Raw genomic sequence first — 19,859 nt, forward strand, 5'->3', positions numbered from 1 at the left:
TCAGCTGTTTACTAATATGGCATGTAGTTTTTGGTATTGCTTTTTGTTCATATGTGTTTTCATAACTGTCTCATGGGCTATTATTATTGTGGCTATTACTTTTAATAATTTTGCATTGTCCTGCTCACTTTTATTTAAGCTTTTATTTTTATATAAAAATTTTTATTTATTTTATTTGTGTGTGTGTGTGTGTGTGTGTGTGTGTGTGTGTGTGTGTGAGAGAGAGAGAGAGAGAGAGAGAGAGAGAGAGAGAGAGAGAGAAAGAGAGAGAGAGAGAGAATGGGCATGCCAGGGCCTCAGCCACTGCAACCAGAAGCATGTGATACTTCATGCATCTGGCTTATGTGGGTCCTGGGGAATTGAAACTGGGTCCTTTGGTTTTGCAGGCAAGTGCCTTAACCACTAAGCAATCCCTCTAGCCCTATTTTGTTTTTTTGAGGTACAGTCTCACTCTAGACCAGGCTGACCTGGAATTCACTATGTAGTCTCTGGCTGGCCTTTAACTCATGGTGATCCTCCTATCTCTTCCTCCCAAGTGCTGGGATTAAAGGCGTGTGCCACCATGCCCGGCTTCTGCTCACTTTTAAATATTCCTTTAAAAGCATCATCTTTAAGTAGAAGAGGCAGCTGAGGAGGGAGAAGATAGGAAGATAGATTCTCAAGGTAGTGTTTCACAATAAATGTAGTCAAGACTTTCTGTATTGTTTATCTCCATACTAGTTCCTTTCTTCAGAACTTAACTTTACACCCCACGTTTATATCACCACTCACCACCTGTGGTAGTTTGAATATATTGCCTCCAGTATATGCAGTGTTTTATTAGCTTGTAGTTTTTATCTGCAGTCACCTGGCTGGAGGCAGTGTTACTGGGTGGATCTTAGGGTCCAGCCCTCAGGTGTGGTGTTGTGTTTGACATTCCAACCTAAAGATATGCAAAGTGTGCCTAGCTGGAGTTCCTGAAGTGTGCTGTCCTGTGTGACTTTTTGGCTTATGCTTCTCTCTCTCTGCTTGGGCCTGTGAAGGCAGGCCAGCTTCTTCTCCCATTATGGAACTTCCCCTGGGTCTGTAAGCTTCAATAAATATCCCTTCCTCCATGGCTGTGTCTGGTCTGAAAGTTCATCTCAGTGAACCTGAAGCTGTCTGCGATACCACCTGTTAAGATAGTCCACTGTTTCCTCAAGTCACAGCGTTGCCTAAACCTAGGGCAGTCCTAACCACCATCACTTACTTATGTAGGCACTATGATAGTTACTTTACAAATGCTTTCCAATTCAGTTCTTTAAACAAACCTGGAAAGTAGGTGTGATGGCCTCTATTTTATGACAGAGGAAGCTGACTCAGAAGTTATGTCACATCTAGTAAACTAGCACACAGCTAATAAGAAGCAGAACTGAGCTCAAGAATGCTTTATGAACCCACATCTGCAGCTAACAGAATTCTCACAGATGCCTCACTTTCGTTTCATGTGTTCACCATCTTCATGGTCCTTGTTGAAAGGACCTTCCACTTTATAAGTGTTCTGAGTGAAGATCTGTGATTAAGGTATATTTGCAGTCAGGATATCTTGTTTCCCACTGAATTTCCTTTGCCTAGCATGTACTTATCCAGTGGCTACAGCTCACAAAAGGGCTCGGCACATCATTAGTTGAAGCTGATTTATGAAGCACACCTGGCAATGATAACTGCTACGTGTAACTGATTTGGTAAGACACAGAGGACCCGTTCCAAAAAAATAAGTGTTGGGATTATTTAAATTCCTTTCCCATGTTCATGATATAATTAATGTGTTTATTTCTTATACTTACTGTGCTTATTTCCCTACTAAAGTGGATTTCTGATTTAATTAATCCCCATTTTCAACTGAATTATTTTGCTTTGCTCTGATCATCAATTATCCAAAAAGCATATGGTTTGCTTTTGCCCCTACACCTCTAGCTTCTCTTCATTCTTCCCTGCTTTTCATATTGTCACATTAACTTCCTTAGGCTGGCCCCCGTATCATGCCCTGATCAGAAACCTGCAGGGCTCCACTTTTACCTACCAGTTCACATTCCGTGATCCAGTGGGCAAGGCCACTAATCAGCTGCCCCATTTATGCAAACCTCTTTCTTTTTCTCTGATACTGCCAAAGCTTCTGATCAGAGAGGCTTCTTCTCATCTGCCCACTGTACTGCTCATGTTTTGTAGCTCAGCTTTTCTCAGGCTATTTTAGAGAAGGCCTAGCTCTGAATCTATGTTGGACTCAAAGTTACGCTTTCATTATATGTCCTGTCCTCTAGCACACAACCACCTGAAATAAAGTTCTCTCTTACTTTGAATTCCTTCAAGATTGCACACTGCACTTGGGAGGCAGGGATAGGAGGATCTCTGTGAGTTCGAGGCCACCCTGAGACTCCATAGTGAATTCCAGGTCAGCCTGGGCTAGAGTGAGACCCTACCTCGAAAAACAAAACAAAACAAAACAAATTGTACACTGCCTCTAGCCATCAAGAAAGACACTCGATGTTTTGTTATTTGCCTCATGTCCACAGTGGCTGTCACAGGTAAGTAAGGGTTACTTAGCACACAGACAGAGCACAGGTAGATGTACAGTGGATGAGGACACAGGTGAATGGATCTGTCAGAGAGCAATCTTCTCACCCTCCCATCCATTCAGTTCTTACTCTCTGATTGCAAAGCTCTTCTCAGGACATTCAAAAACTGAGTTTTGTTTTTAAACTGCTGCCTTATGAACACGGCTACACTGCATCTGGTTTGGTGATCAGAGTGGGCTTTAAAGAGCTAGTGAACAACTGTAGCTAGTCTCCGCAACCTCCGCACTGGCTCTCCTCTGAGGAGGTGCTCAGCCACCCCTGGCTGCTTGGCTCCATACCTCAGAAGCTTCCCGCTGTGCTGCTTTCTTCGCAGTCTCCCTCTCAGTCTGAAACTGCTTTCTGAGAGCCTCTATGCGCTCCGCATGCAACTCAGCCTCTACTTTGGATTCCTCAGCCATCCGTTCTCTGCATTGAAGGAAACAGATGATAAATACACCTTAGCATTTGTCTCAGGAGGCAAGAAAGATCTGCGGGGGAAACATTGGCTCACCTGCCATTAGTTCTCCCAACATTTTTCTAGTCGCATAATAAAGCTGTGTCTTATTCCCACCTCCTGAATTTAAAGGAAGAAATGCCCGACCTGAATTTCAATAATAACCCTTCCACTTTTGATCTTACACTCTCCTGTTTTTTCTCAAGTGCAGTAGGGCTCTGTTTTATGCTCTCTAATCAGGATCCAGTTCCTCGTGCCCTACACGCAAGAAAGATGGCAGCGGTATCACTTTTCTTCACACAGTGCCTGGAGATGCTGTCTGATTTTATCTTCACCACCAGCTTCCTTGCCTGCCTCTCCTCATCACCTTTCCCCTTATTTATGTACTTTTTATGTATTTATATAACTTTGTGTGTGTCTTGCTATCCAGCTTGCCTCGGGGATCTCCACTGTCTGCCTCTGAGGAGCTGGAGTTACAGAAAGCCTCCATGCTCACGTGGTGTGTATGCTGGTGCAGGGGATCTGAACTCCCATTTTCATGCTTATGCAACAAGTGATTTATCCACGGAGCCATCTCCCCAGCCCCGCCATCTGCTTACTCCTTCACCTAATAGAGGCAGATTTCTCCAGATCTGGAAGATCTTTGCAGTCTTCTAGACATACAGAAATTGCCCATCTTGTCGGGTGCTTAGTAGACACCAGTGGCAAAGTTCAGAGGCTCTTTCTTGGGTCTTTCTCTCTGCACTGTAGCACTGGACTCTTGTTCCTACATCTGCCAGAGTCTTTACTAACCCCTGAAATGCCCCCTTCTCTGGCTTCTATCTCTTCTCCCCAAAATGTAGCACATCACCAACTTCTACCCTTATCTCTAGACTTTTCCCATGGTTGACTAACCCTCTCCAAGGGATTGGCTTTCATCTATGTAGAGAGGAATGCTAACTTGCAACCTCTTTTCAGAACTAAGTTTATATTTACAAATCTAATAATTCTTTCTAGAAATCAACATCTCTAACATATAATCTTCCAAACATGCTTTTTCTTCTTGAATGTGCACAATTTTGTACAATTTCAAGAGGTTCACAGATCTCAAGTGAAGCATGATTAATCTACTACAAACTAAGCAGTAATATACAGATAAATTATAAAGCAAATACTGCAGGGAGACCTCTAACTCTCACCTCATTCTTCCTATAAATGATCACACCAGGATCTTTTTACCAGTAGCGGGAGGGATTGCATTTTATGGCTATCTAAAGGACTTTTAGCCATGTTCAGGATTTGGAATGACTTACTAGCTATGTAAACTATAATAATCTAAGCCATTATTGGCAGGATGATTCTGCCAACCAGTATATGAACACAACACTGTTTTAACCAATACTGAGCAGTATCATTTGAACAGAATCACCCATATCCACTTGATCTTATATCAGCATGTACACTTCAAAAGATCTTTATGCACACTGCACTTCCCTTAGGTATACATTTCATGGGGTGACAGCATGTAAATCATAGATACTAGTGTAAGACAAAGCTTTAGTGGCTTGACCTCAACTTGATGAGTTCAAGCTCTCCGATCTGTGAGAATCGAAACTCCTTTAAGGCTTGCCATTTGCCTACAAGTAGTCATTCCATTTCTGGATGGATCAGCCCCACCCGGATGGCTGTTACTCCATGCCAAAGTCATGAATTTATTTTGGTTTTCTTAAGACAAGTTCTTACCATATAAGTCTAGCTGGTGCCAAACCAATATTGTCTAAATTTGGGGTTGACCTTCATATAAAGAAGTAGCTTGACAATGGCAAAGGAAATGGTGAGAGGGAGCCCCAAGTGGGCATGCCAAGGCCAGCAACTGACTACCGGCTGCTGTTCAGCTGTGCCTGGCTGCTGACCAAGGCGCGGCTGGGTGTACTAACTCAGCTGGGAGGCAGGGCTCCCATTGGCGTACGTGACTGAGCAGGACACACTGCTCCAGAGGCTCTCCACTAGGAGATGCAGCCCTTACTTGAAGGTTCCCAGATTCTGCAGCTCTAGCTCTTTTTTTTCCAACTTTTCTTGAGTGTGATCTAGCTTAGCTTGCACATGAATATTTGTTTGGAGAGCTTGCTCTAGGCTCATGGCCAGTTTCCTGTTGTCTTCTCTAGTTATATCTAGAGACTTTTGAAGAGGTTCCATCTGAAAGACAGAAGAGTACCTTTAAGTCCACTGTAACTATACAATGCTGTAAATTTACTGCTTCATTGTGTCGGTGTGTGCCATGAAATAACCACTGCAATTCTGTGTATTTACTGCTTACGCTATCTGTGTGTGTCGTTGAAATAGACATCTGAAACTAGAAACAAAGATTTTCTATGACTGGAGCACATGCACACATCTACAAATGCCTGGAATATACAAGTGCCTGGAATACATATATATACATAAGAACTTAGAGGAATTGCTTAAGAATCTCTTAGGAGACAATGGCAAGAGTATATTGCATTGGTCACTAGAGAGTTTTGTAAAATGGAGTTAGCTTAAATTATCTTAATTTCTAAAATTTTTTTAACTAGTTAAATTGTTCTCTTCCTGATTATATCATCTTCTGGTCTCATTCTCTATAAGGAGAGACAAAAACTTGCAACTATTTCTTGTGTACTCTTCCCCAAAAGGCTTATTTATGTAAATATATATGTATATATGTATGTGTGCATATGTGCAGACACATATTCAGTGTGGGCACACACATGTATGCATGTGTTTCCTCACTAATAATGGGACCACTCTAGCTACTTCCATATACATACATATATATATATATGTATATGTGTGTGTGTGTGTGTATATAAATAAATAAAATTTAAGAGAGAGAGAGAGAGATGCCAAAGCTGCCTGTCACTGCAAACAAACTCCAGACACATGTATCACTTTGTGTCTTTCTGTGGGTGCTAGGAATTGAATCTGGGCTATGAGGCTTTGCAAGCAAGTGCCTTTAACCACTGAGCAATTGACCCAGCCCCACTCTAACTACTCTTGACATTACAGTTTCTTTTCTAAAGCCTTTAAGTTCTGAAATCATTTGTGCACTAATAAAATAAAAGAATTTGGACAATAACAGAATTAATCATAATTATGCCCCAGAGGGACTCATTATTAAGACTATAGATCCATTTCCTATTTGTATATATATCACTGGAACTTTCTCTTCTTGCTCAACTTTTCTAAAATAGCAATGTCTCAATAAAACTGAGAAGGTCAGCATGTCGGCTGGGAAGCCTGGCTGTACCTCACTGCTGTGCTGGGCCTCCACCATCAGCATTCTGGCCTGCCACTGGTCCACCTCCGTTTCCAGCTTCTGTACTCGTTGCTGGTTTAAAGCCCTGGAAGCGGAAAGCAAAGTGGCTTAGTGAAGAACAATCGATGCACAGTTCTCCTAGGGAGTTTGAGGACGCTCTCCATTTGAGAAGTTCAAATAACGTCATTAATAGTAGCCATCTCTAATCAAATTACACGAGAATTGGTAGGTGGAAATTATAGCTTCATTTTAGAGTTAGGGTCTCAAGAATTAAAGAACCCGTCACATGTGTGATTCAACTTGGATTACTATATTAGGTTATCAATGTTTTTGACTGATGGGCTATAAATTTTATAAAAGTATCACTAGTTTTTAAAAAGTTACTTCTATAACGGTTTGGCCTGCTGTTGAGTTCTCTTCTTCTAAACGTAATAAACTACTTAGAAATGTACTGTGACTAGTAAACACTATTTTAAGTATCATACTCTCAAGTTTTTACATTCAAGGTAAAATCCCTTTATAATATGCAACCATAAAGATCACAGTGAGGAAATAAAATTCATTTTTTCTCATAACATAAAGTCATATATAAGCTTAATATATACAATACATTTCTGAGACATTACTATTCTCAGACTACTTGTTCTTTAACATAAAAGAATACTTATGTAATTTTTGATCAGTAAAGTTTACTAATAAAATCAAGAAGTATTTTTCACAATGGTTAACATAAAATAATTATTAATTTTGAAATAATAATAGTCATAAATGAGTATAATTAATTCAAACTAATCATAAAGCTTCAAGTTCAACATTTCCTTTTTTGTGGTGCTAGGGATTGAACCCAAGGCTTTAGACATATTATGCAAGTACTCTACCATTGAGGTAGACCCTCAGCCCAGCTGCAGTTGTCTTGATGATTAATATTCTATGAAACCAATAGCAGAATTAGGCTTAAATGGTCCTGAAAGGAATACTAAGGTTAAAGACAAAGTAATATGGCACACAAATTTCAGAACATATTTCCTTCATACGACTACAAAATAATGTAATTTTGTCTCTTTTAGAAATCTAATTCTAGATTTTCCCTAACTTGCTAGTTCTTTAAACACAATTTTTTAAAAAGTTGTCTCTTAAAAAGGAGTGACAAGAAGGTGGCTTCGTGTTCTCACGAGACACTGCGCCTTAGTACGAGGCAGCAACACCAAGGACAGAAACGCAATCACAGGCACCTTTCCTTCTTGAGGCCTGCGATCTCCGAGTCCCTTCGCCCAAGCTCTATCTGAACTTTCTCCAGAGCAGCCTGCATCTTGCTGTGAGAGGCGAGCACATTCTCCAACATGATCGTAACTTTGCAGTTGTCTTCTTTGGCCTCCGCCAGCTGCCGCTGAACGCTTCCCACCTGAGGAGAAATGAAGCAAGGCAGAGGGCTTGGTCTTTGTTGTTGCTCCTCAGATCCATTACCCCTGGGAAAGAGCATGGCAAGCATGCATGGCAGAATGCTAACAGGAAAGATGAGAGAGTAGTTTGTTTTTATGTTTTCTCAAGTCACTATGCCTTGAGAAAAAGAAAACCAGGCCCGACATCCTCTGGGAAGTGTAGCAGCTCCCCAACTACTGTCGGGACCCAACTTGTACACTGACTGGAAATCTTGGGCAAAAATTCTGTGGTTTCGTGGTGATCTCGGGATGGTATGCTTGGTTGTCTTTGAGTGCACTTGGAAAGAACATGCTTGAAATCTGAAGAAAACCAGCTATACCACTCTTGGCCATAAACCCTAAGGACTCTATGCTACAGAGATACTGGCACATCCATGTTTATTGCAGCTCTATTTACAATTGCCAAGAACTAGAATCATCCTAGATGCCCAGCAGCGGCTGAGTGGACAATGAACATATGGTACACATACCTAAAGGAATTCAACAGAAAAGTTGAAATTATGAAATTTGCAGGAAAGTAGATTGGCCTCAAAAGAATTACATGAAATGAAGTGACCCAAACTCAAACCGCATGTTCTCTCTGCTCTGTGGCTCTCAGCTTGTAGTGTCTATAAGTCTGTAGATGTAGGAGAGAAAATGTGGGTAAAATCCTTAAAGGCAGAATGGTGAGTACAAAGAAAGAAATAAGTAGGAGGAGGGGTAAGGGAAGGACTGAAGGACACGTGTGACACATCCACAGAAGGGTGGAAGAGGTTAGAGGGGAGGGGGGATGGGGAAGAAGGGAGTTGGGCTGAAAAAGGGAGATGAGAATCAACTAAAACAAGCTGAATTTGAAAATTCCAGAATGAGTGATACTTAAACCTTTGTATGCTAACTAATAAAATAAAAGATTTTTTTTTTTTTAAGAAAGACTGTAGGAGAAAGTGGAGGCAGGTGAAGAATGATGTAGCTCATAGCTCTTCTCTTCCTCTTCAGAAAGAAAAATTTAGCATCTGCTCTCAAAACATGTGAGATGTAGATAGATGAGTATATAAGGAAAATGAGGCACAGCTACACAATGTAGTATTACTTATTCAGACATAAAAATAATTGATTTCTGTCATTTATATAAACATAAACAGAGCTAGAGGATATAAGGTTTAACTGAAATAACCCAGGCATAGAAAGACAGATATTTTTACTTAAATATAGACTAAAAATTTGATCCCAGGGAAGTAGAGAATTGTGACTGCCAGAGCCTGGGAAGTGGGAGGAGCTGGCATGGGGTGCTTGATCAGTGCATACGTGCTGGGGGTAAGAGGAGAACTCCTCGTGCATTTTAGTATAATAAGATCACAATTACTTGAATATCTCAAATAAGAATAGGGCACATAGCTACTAGAAAGTATTTTAAATGTTCCCCACACAAATAATAGATATCTGAGGTGCTAGATATAACAAATGCCTTGATATGATTGTTACAACAGAATGGATTAAACTGTCATACAATATCCAATAAATGATTTTTTTTTGAAATATAAATGTTTAAAAGTTTGGGATGTGACCTCTGTTTCCATCAATCCTACATCGCAGAATGTTAAGGAGAGAGCTAGGCATGGTGACAAATGCCTTCAATCTCAGCACTTGGGAGGCAGAGGTAAGAGGACTGCTGTGAGTTTGAGGCCACCCTGAGACTACATAGTGAGTTCCAAGTTAGCCTGGGCTAGAGTGAAACCCTACCTCAAAAAACCAAAAAAAGAACGTTAAGGAGAAAATATTAGAGTGCTTTCATATCACACTATGGCTGAGCAAGATGGTCCCAGCCCTTAGGTGAGGCATAAAGGGGAACGGACACAGGACGAAGGAGAGCCTGAGACCAGCTGCAGTTACACGTTTAGACTCTGACTCAAACACTACTGAAGTGAGTAAAAATCTCATTGAAATAGAAAGGCTATTAGTACCAAAGTCACATGGAATGTAACAGAAAAAAATAGAACATTTTCCTTTTGGTTCTTTTAAGAAAGTGAACAAAGGGGCTGGAGAGATGGTTTAGCAGTTAAGCACTTCCTGTGAAACCTAAAGACCCTGGTGCAAGGTTCGATTCCCAGGACCCATGTAAGCCAGATGCCCAAGGTGGCATATGCGTCTGGAATTCATTTGCAGTGGCTGGAGGCCCTGGTGTGCCCATTCTCTTTCTATCTGCCTCTTTCTCTCTCTGTCTGTCTGTCTCTCTCAAATAAATAAAAATTTAAAAATTAAAAAAAACCCAGAAAGTGAAAAAAATCCCACCAAGATATATACAATGCAGCTTTAAGGAAACCATTTTAAACTATGCTTCCTGTGGAAAGAGAAGTCTACTCTGATTCAGTCCTCACTCTTCACCAGTGGAAATGAACATTTAGTAACATGGGCTGAAAAGCTTTGAGTCAGGACCATGTTACCTTCTTGTTCTCCCTGTCCTCCAGGGCCTCCAAGTCCCCTCTCAACTTCTGGCTCTCTCTCAGGGCTATGTCACGACACTTCACTGCTTGGAACAGCTCCTCTTCACGTTTTTCAAAATTAGATTTCACCTTGGTAGGAGAAAAGAAACGATACCCAACTTTCTAAAAATATAATAAATCAGTGATTATAAGGCACAGAAAACTTAAAAGAACTTACCACTTTTATGAATAAGCCCTACCTTCAATAAAATAACAAAATAAAAAATATCTGTGTGAATAAACATGGGCTGATCTAATTGTAAGCTCATTCCTTGAAAACACAGGCACAGAAAGGATAAGGCTGTGAAGACAAAAGTAAAATGATTATCACAGAGCTGTCTCCTTCTGAAAGTGTTAACAGTTCGGAAGTAAAATGGCCCTTAGAAGCTGCCTCTGTAAAGGGAAAAGGAAAAAAGCTGGGGTTGCAATGAGCAGCTCTATTCTAAAAAAGAAACACTGGAAGAGCATGGAAATCACCAGGGGAAGGTGACAGGATGGGGACAGTATGGAGAAACAGAACATCAACCTGGTGAAAATGAGCCAGTGGCATGTGGCTCATGTGGGGGAATGGAAGCCTCCCGGACAAGGTGAGCCAAGTGGGCCTATGTAAAAATGCGCTGGCAGTCCCGGCCACAGGGCAAGCCTGAAATCCGTGTGGAGGGATCCAGCAAGGCAGTGAATGCGCAGGTATGACAGGCCAGCGGTGGGGACACTCCCCATATATCTCAGAGGGTGGCAACTGTCATCTTGAAAGAGAAATGCTTAGTTAAGAAGGAGGTACCCTCAGGGCTTTATTAACAAGCCAGGGATGACCTGCCATAGCTCCAGGGAGGGACACACTCTGAGAAAATGTGGAGAGCAAGAGAACCAGAAAGGACATGTCCAGAGGAGGTCAAGTGGCAGGAGGCTCCAATTAGGTGTGGTGAGTGAGTCCCACTCCGGGTTGCCAGGGGCCTGAGCTTAGCACCGGAGGATAACTGCACTTTCCTGGATCTGCAGGCCGGAGCCCAGCAGGTGGGCAACTTCTGGAGTCACCTTTCTAGGGTTCACTGCTGGCGGGACTGAGAACCCTAAAGGTCAGTAGAGTACAAGACTTATGCAGCCTCACCCTCCAGCTGGACGTTTGAACGCAGGGAAGGGTTTATGAAAGCACCAAGACTGCCCTCCAGTACAGATCTCAGGGCACTGCTTGCTCCCCTCACTCCCCAGCACACTGGGGAGACATCCATTGGTTAGAACACCAGGCACCCCAGGACCCATGAGAGAATCTGCTGGACCCAGCCTGCAAAGCTAAGAATGGTCTCGTTCCTCAACACACTGGGGAGATATCCTTGGCTAGAATAGCTGGCACCCAAGAATCCAGGACCAAAGCAGGCTTGAGCCCTGGGAGAATCTGCCCGCCCGGCAGGCAAAGCTAAGGGCAGTGAGCTCAGGCTGTGGTGCACAAGGAGGGAGGCTCCGAGAGGGAAGACAGCTCTGTCAGACTCGTGATGCTTGGCTGGTCCAGTCCAAACCGTAGGAAAGACTTAGCCAATCCACTTAACTACTTCCTTCCACCCGGCAGACAGTTTTAGAAGACCCAGAAAGAATCTGTTTCAACATTATACCCCTTTTTTTGCCCCTTGTTTTCCCCCTTTTCTTTTTCTATAGTTTTACTAGTATTTCAACATGATTTGTTCATTTACTTATTTTTGTGTTCATGTATATAGCATGTATGGTGTATGTAGGTGTATGTGCAGGCGTGTGTGCTCTGTGAGGCACTGAGGCCAGAGGTCTTACAGTTTTCATTGTGGAGGTTTTTCATTTCCTTTGTTAAGCTTATTCTTATGTACTTTATCCTTTGGAGTTATTGTCAGTGGGGCATTTTTTTCTTAATTTATTTTTCAGCAAGTTTGTTGTTGGTATATGTAATATCTACTGGATTTTATATGTTGATTTTTCTGTCTTTCAACTTTACTGAAAGTGTCCATTGAGATGAGAGAGTTCTCTGGTCATGTTTGTAGGGCCTTTTAAGTACAGAATCATGTTGTCTGTGTATAGGGATAATTAGACTTCTTTCTTCCCTATATCATCCCTTTTATATTTTTCTCTTATTGGGATAGGCAAGGCTTCAACTTATACTGAATACAAGTGAAGGGTAGACACTCTTCTTTCATTCAAAACTTCAGAAGAAATATTCTCAGTTTTTTTCTTTGATTAAAGGTTTATTGTATATAGCCTTTATTATTTTGAAATATATTTCATCTACTCCTAATTTCTCCAGGACTTTTATTATGAAGGCATGTTGAGCTATTTCAAATACTTTTGCTGTATCTATGGGGTGATTATGTGATTTCTGTCCTTAAATTTATTTACATGGCATTTCACATTTATTGTTTTGCATATGCTGAACCAAAGCTGCATCCCTGGAATGAAGTCTGTTCCACTGTGATGTATGATCTTCTTAAAGTGTTCTTGAATTTGGGTTACAAATATTTTGTTGAGGAATTTTGCATCTGTGTTCATCCGGGGAATGGTCTGTAGCAATCTTTTTTGTTGTGTCTTTATCCAATCTTAAGTATTGCGCTGAGTGTATTATTATTTCACCTCAGTTCTTTAGCCTTGAAATTTGTTCTTTTGCATGGTCTTATCCGCTAGTGATGCTTTCTGGGATGCTCTTATTTGATTCTTTCTTTTTTGGAATTCTTGTTTGGTTGCTTTGTAGTGTTTCTATTTCCTTGTTGATTATTTTCCTCCACTTTTCCTACTTTCTTCTCCAGTGTAATAACTGTTTTTGTTACATTGGAGACTATCTTTCATGGTCTTATACAGATTTGCTTAGTTTATTTATCTGCTTATTTGAGTCTTCTATATGCTCATTAATCCCTTCAATAAAGGACTCTGAACTTTATGTCAGATATTGCAGCTATTTTTGGTAACTTGGGCTTCAGTTATATGGGATTTAGAAGGCTAAGCATGTGTCATGGTGGGTTATCGCCTCATATTCTTGTGTTTCTTGTTATGTTTGCATATCTTTGGGATGCTTTCCAGTTTTAATCTTTCCCCTTTCTCTTTGGGTGCTGGGTTTATTTTGTATGAGTCCACTAGAGGGTTGTCTTTACCAGGAATTAAATTTCCTGCAGCTATTTAGTGAGGAGACAGTGGTGCTCTTCTCACTAATCTATCAGCAAGCCTGGTCTAGCTCTCTAAATTATATTTTTCCTCATATGTTCATAGGCAGTAGCATTGTACTACTGAACAGAGATGATGTTTATAGTTGCTTGCGGAGTGTGCTTCAAAAGGCATCAGCATTTAAGTAGTGCAGTGAGAAAGGAATGGAGGATGGAGGAAAGAGTGAGTAAAGAGGAATAAGAAGGAAAGTATATGGGTTGGAGGTATGAAAGGTAGTAGGGAGAATATTACAGATATAGAAATAGAGAACAAAGGTACATCCATTTTATACAATCACATTTTTCTCTGAATTTTTCTTTAGTGCTCTCTTGTTCTTTTCCTTTTTATAACATTCTTCTACATTTTTTTCTTTCAAGGTAGGGTTTCACTCTAGCCCAAACTGACCTGGAATTCACTATGTAGTCTCAGGGTGGCCTTGAACTCATGGCGATCCATCCTAGGCAACTGGCCAAAGGTCACAGGGCTATCTATGGGCAAAGCCTAAGTTCAGGTGTGCTGGGCTTGCAGAGAGAGTGGCCTCCTGTAGTCTGGGGGTCCTTAACCATGCCTGGCAGCTCAGGCCCCTCTCCTGAAGGCTCCAGACTGTGCCTGGAAGTGCCTAACATCTCTGCATGTTTCTATCTTTCTCTCAAATAAGTAAATAAATACATAAACAAATAATTTTTTAAATTTTTATTTATTTATTTGAGAAAGAGAGATGCAGAAATAGGCAGATAGAGAGAGAGTGTGTGTGTGAATGGGCGCACCAAGGCCTCCAGCCACTGCAAATGAACTCCAGATGCATGCGCCCCCTTGTGCATCTGGCTTATGTGGGTCTTGGGGAGTCGAACCTGGGTCCTTTGGCTTTGCAGGCAAGTGCCTTAACTATTAAACCATTTCTCCAGTCCCAAAATATTTTTTAATAGGACCTTAGGGGGAGTACCTGAATTGAAGGGCCCTGGAGAGGGTGAAATGAAGCCTAACCTTAAATTTCTTCTGTTTTTCTTTCCCCCTTTCTTTCTTTTTTCTATTTTCTTTCTTTTTCCTTGGGGCTGGCCTATAACTCCCACTAACAGGATGTAGTTAACACCCACAATGAGCTGTTGATCAGAGAAACCTATAAGGTTTCCCAAAACATGACAGACTTCAGTCAGAGCACTTGATTACCCACCAGAGCTTAGTGGTAAGACCCTACTGCCGAAGACATCATATGCTGTTGGTGTGGAATGTAGAGAGAACTGGCTGTAATCCAGAAGAAAGCAGTCGCCAGACAGTTAGCCCATCTACTGCTAGAAGGTGCTACATGAGCTACTGGGGCAAAGTGGCCAACATCTGTTTGAGCAACTTGAGGTCTAAGCTACTCAGAAGCAAACAACCTGACATGATGCTCACACAAGTGCAGTAGTGGCACACAGCCATGGTGGGTAACCAAGTGCTCTCAGACTGTCTAACAGATCCACTCAGTGGACAGGAAACCATATCTGGAACTGGGGAAACAAGTCAGAATCACATCCAGATGATGAGTTTGCTTTCCAGTATCAAGCTCCCACTAATCTTGGGCTACAAGAGGGTCCACACCCATTAAATTTTCTCTGAACTAACAATGGTTATTCCATTTAACCTGTGCTGACTTCACTCTCTGTTGGAGACTCTGCTTTTCCTTTCAGTCAGAAGCAGGACCTGAGGAGAGAAATGACTCACCACACTTCATCCGGGCCCCAGCTGAAACCACAGAGGAGTTGGGGAAATGAGATGAAGGTGCTGCTTTTTCAGTGAACCCGATATCAGCCCAAGGGTGAAGAAGATAAGACACAGAGGACACTCAACACCTACCAAACCAGTGATCCAGAGGCTCCTAAGAGCCCATCACTGAAGTAGAATTTAAATGCACTGAAAATGGCTCAGGAAGGCTTGTGGAAGAGGCAGTAGAAAGATTGTTAGAGCCACAACTTGGGACATTAGGTACAGAGACACTGCCTCTCCCCCATAACTGACGGTTGCCCCCACAAGGCATGATCCATAATCCCCATGGGGATGACCTCCTTCCCCAATGAGGAGGGCCCCTTTGGATTGGGGGCAGGGAGGAGGGAAAGGATGATACCAACATGTGCTGTTTACATACTGAGTATGTCCATAACTAATACAATGGTTACAATACAGAGAAAATCATTATTGGCAAACAGCATTTTGTGATAAGCCTAAAAGCTAAAGCAACTCATGAACACCAGGCCAGCAACGCGACAGACACTTGAGGGATCTCAAACACAGAACATGAGCACAGTGCTCCCAGTCTTGACAGCCCACGACAGAGCAAACAACAGAGATATGTGTACCCAAAGATGATCTGGGAAAGATTCAAACACATCCAACCCAATAAACCAGCAAACCAACAGTATGAAGAAGCAGAAAGAAAAACAAAACAAAATAAATAAAAAAACAACAAAAACAGTAATCCAAGCGACCAAGGAAACAAACCCGTAATCTTACAATGATCTGTGGGAAGACTCAAAACCTGTCAAGATGCTGAGAATAAGTAACTGTGCAGTGCTTAGCCCTCAATGGCTCATCTGGACCACACCCTCCAAGACTTAGGAAACATCATGGAAGAGCGCAGAAGCCAGAGGATGGAGGAGGAGCAGTGCCACGGGATGCTGTCTTTTGGACATGACATGCTGCTGTATTCATGAGCTCACAGTGGCTTGTGGTCACCTGCACATGACTGTGTCTGCCAACAGGGGTTCATGAGGCTTTACCCACCCCTGAGGAGTCACTGGCAGTTATTCTTGTTAGGGAGGGGGGCTTTCTTTGGTGGCATATCCGCTGAAAGCTGTCCATGCACCAGTAAATAAGCCCCACCATGCTCATGCAAAAGGACGTCAAAGTAGAAGTGGAACTAGTTGCAAAGAATAAGGGGTTCTTTAGAGAGGGACGGGGACAGTAGAAAGCAATGGGGGTGAATAAGATCAGAATATATTACACACATTGTATAAAATTGTTGACATTAAAAATTGAATAAATTAAAAAGTAAAAATTAGTTATCTGCAAACCTCTTTCAAAATAAATTGAAACAAGTGACTACAAATCATCATAGTCTAGCTAACTGAATAAAAAACTAGACACAACTGTTTGTTGTAAATCAAAAGCACACCTATTGGCAAAACTGCACACAGGCTGAAAGTGAAAGGATGAAAGTCAATGTATCAAGCAAAAGGTAGTTATTCTTACAGGTGATAAGGTAGGCTTTATGCAAAAATAAGTCACAAGATATAACGAAGGTCACATCAAGGCAGTGCAACAATTGCAAACATCTGTACCAAACTCTGGAATGATCAGTTTCATAAAACAAACACTACTGGCCATAAAAGGACAGATGGAGTCAGACTCTCCAATATCCCACTTTCATCAACACATATATCATGTAGACAAAAATTAAAAAACAGCTGGAGAGATGGCTTAGTGGTTAAGGCACTTGCCTGCAAAGCCAATGAATCCAGGTTTGATTCCTTATTACCCATGTGAAGCCAGGTGCACAAGGTGGCACATGCATGTGGAGTTCATTTGCAGTGGCTAGAAGCCCTGGCACACACATTCTAGCTCTACCTGTCTCTCTTTCTCTCTCTCTCAAATAAATAAAATATAAAAACCTTTAAAAACAAACAAATATAAAAAGCCTTCAATATTAAACTGCACCACAGATCAAATGAACTTAACAGATATCTACAGACTATTCCATCCAACACTTGTACAATACAGCAGCTATTGAGTGACATTTCCTGAGGAGGTGTGAACAAATGTTTATTCACTGTTGACAGGGCACTAATGACAAAGCAAAGAAATGATTCTACCTAAGCCCAACTTTGTAAATAACTGAGTTTACTTGGATTATTTACTGGAGCACGGGTGTCAGGTAACTTACAGAAACATGGACGACTCAAAAAATAAAAACGTTCCACTCCATCAGTGATTATGACCCCATTGAAGCTGTGTCATGGAGTGTGACCATCAGCTAATCTTAACCTATCTCCTATATACTCTACCACCTCCCCAAGGTCCCTTGGGGTTGGAAAACAAGAGAGCTAATGGCTATACTATCCTGTGCCACTAGGTGGCACAAGTGTCTGGAGTTAGACCCTGGTGTTTGAGGGCCTGGTGTGCCAAATCTCTCTCTCTCTCTCCCCCTCTTTCTAAAAAAAAAAAAAGAAGAAGAAGAAGAAATAACATTAAAGCACCTTTAATTATTCCATATGACAGAGAAGAAACACCACCAAGGTCATTCCATACTGCCAGTATTGTCCACATACCAAAACCAGATTTAACAAACAGAATAAAATATAGACCAATTTCCCTGATGAACATTAATGTTAAAACTCTCAATAATATACTTAGAAATCAAATTCAACAATACAGGGAAAATATCATACATGAGGATCAAGTTAGTTTCATTTCAGGGATGTAAGCATTGTTAAACATACACAAATCCAAAAGTGCAATACAGTACATAGATCCAGAGATGGAAATAGAAAAGGCCTTAGACAAAGTGCAACCTTTCTTCATGATTAAAAAGGCCTGAAGAAACCAGGTACAAATAGAAGATACCTCAACATGATAATGATTATATATGGCCAGGCATTGTGATGCATACCTTTTTAGTCTCAGCACTCAGGAGCTTGAGGTAGGAGAATCACTGTAACTCTGAGGCCAGCCTAGGGCTATACAGTTCTAGGTCAGCCTTGGCTATATGCAACAAATCTACTGCAAATATTATATTTAATGGAGAAAAGCTGAAAGTATTTCTTGTAAAATTAGGATTGACACAGGGGTTGCTTACTCTCTGCACCATTTAACATAGTGCTTAAAGTCTTAGCTACAGCAATAAGGTAAGAGAAAGAAATGAGATATAAACAGAAAAAAAGAAGTCAAATTATCCTTATACAAAGACAATATGATCTTGTGATAGTTCATCTTCATTGTCAACTTGGCTGGATTTAGAATCACTTATTCTTACATGCTCTTGAATATACCTGAGAACTTATTTCCCAAAGGTCTGGGTCTGGAGCTTAATAAAAAGGGAAAAATGAATAGCCAGCATACCCTGCTCTCTGCTTCGTGGTTATCCCAGGAGCCCCAGCTGCATGTTCCTGCTGCCACAAACTCTATGATGACTTCCCTCCCATGATAGACCATGCCCTCACGCTGTGAGCCAAGGGCTGGAGAGATGGCTTATCGGTTAAGTCCTTGCCTGTGACGCCTAAGGACCTGGTTTGAGGCGCGATTCCCCAGGACCCATGTAAGCCAGATGCACAAGGGGGCACACACATCTGGACCCATGTAAGCCAGATGCACAAGGGGGCACACACATCTGGAGTTTGTTTGTAGTGGCTGGAAGCCCTGGTGCACCCATTCTTTCTCTCTCTCTCCCTATTTCTCTCTCGGTCTGTTACTCTCAAATAAATAAATAAAAATAAGCAAAACAAAACAAAACAAAACAAAACACTGTGAGCCAAAATAAATACTTGATTCCTTAAGCTGTTTTTGTCAGGTTATTTATCACAGCAAACAAAAATAATTAATACAGGGCCTAGACTTAAAGACCCTATGACACAACCAGAAGACTCTTAGATCTGATAAACACTTCTTGCAAAATGACAGAATATAGAATTAACCTACCCAAATCAATAGTGTTTCTATAAAAATAATGAACATACTAAGAAATAAATCAGGAAAATATCCTATTCACCATAGATTATAAGTAATGCCTAGGAACAAACCTAACTAAGGAGGATATAGATGTCAACAATGAAAGCTTAGGATAATAAAGAAGACATTTGAAGATGAAAAGACCTTCTATGCTGAGATCTGTGATGCAGGTACTGTAAAAATTCCTATACTACCAAAAAGAAGTCTACAAATTCAACACAATACCCATCAAAATTCCAGTAGCATTCTTCACAGAACTAGAAAAAAAATCTAAAACACAAAAGACCCTGAATAGTAAAAGAGTTCCTCTTGTGGTTTGAATGTGAAATGTCCCCATAAGCTCATGTGTTTGAACAGTTGGTCCCCAGCTAGTGGTTCTGTTTGGACAGGTTCATGGAACCTTAAGAAAGTGGATCCTTGCTGGAGAAAGTGGGTCACTAGGAGTAGACCTTGCCATTTTATTGCCTGGCTCACTTCCTATTCATCCTTGCTTCTATTTTTTAAATTTATTTTTATTTGTTTGGGGGGGGGAGGGAGAATAAATTGGCACACCAGGGCCGCAGCCACTGAAATTGAACTCCAGATGCTTGCACCACTTAGCGGCCATGTGCAACTTTGTGCTTGCCTCACCTTTGTGCACAGGTGGGATCTGAAGAGTCAAACATGGGTCCTTAGGCTTCGCAGACAAGTGACTTAACTGTGAAGCCATCTCTCCAGCCCTATCCTTGCTTTTAGACTAAATGCAGTGACCAGCCAGTTTTCTGCTTTTGCTGCTATGCTTTCCCTACCATGATGGAATGTATCCCCTTGAAA

The 19,859-nt window shown here is 41.3% G+C and overlaps 1 protein-coding gene across 1 annotated transcript in view; it reads right to left on the minus strand.

Annotated features, from left to right (window-relative positions):
* The window catches only part of Ccdc150 (coiled-coil domain containing 150), a 102,668-nt gene that overhangs the window by 11,636 nt on the left and 71,173 nt on the right, over window positions 1–19,859 (minus strand). Inside the window, 5 exon segments of the mRNA XM_045148368.1 lie at window positions 2,873–2,999; window positions 5,033–5,202; window positions 6,293–6,386; window positions 7,534–7,703; window positions 10,161–10,289. Of these exon segments, the coding sequence (XP_045004303.1) occupies window positions 2,873–2,999; window positions 5,033–5,202; window positions 6,293–6,386; window positions 7,534–7,703; window positions 10,161–10,289 (690 nt within the window).

Source organism: Jaculus jaculus, chromosome 4, assembly GCF_020740685.1.
Source record: "Jaculus jaculus isolate mJacJac1 chromosome 4, mJacJac1.mat.Y.cur, whole genome shotgun sequence".
NCBI classification, from domain to species: domain Eukaryota; kingdom Metazoa; phylum Chordata; class Mammalia; order Rodentia; family Dipodidae; genus Jaculus; species Jaculus jaculus.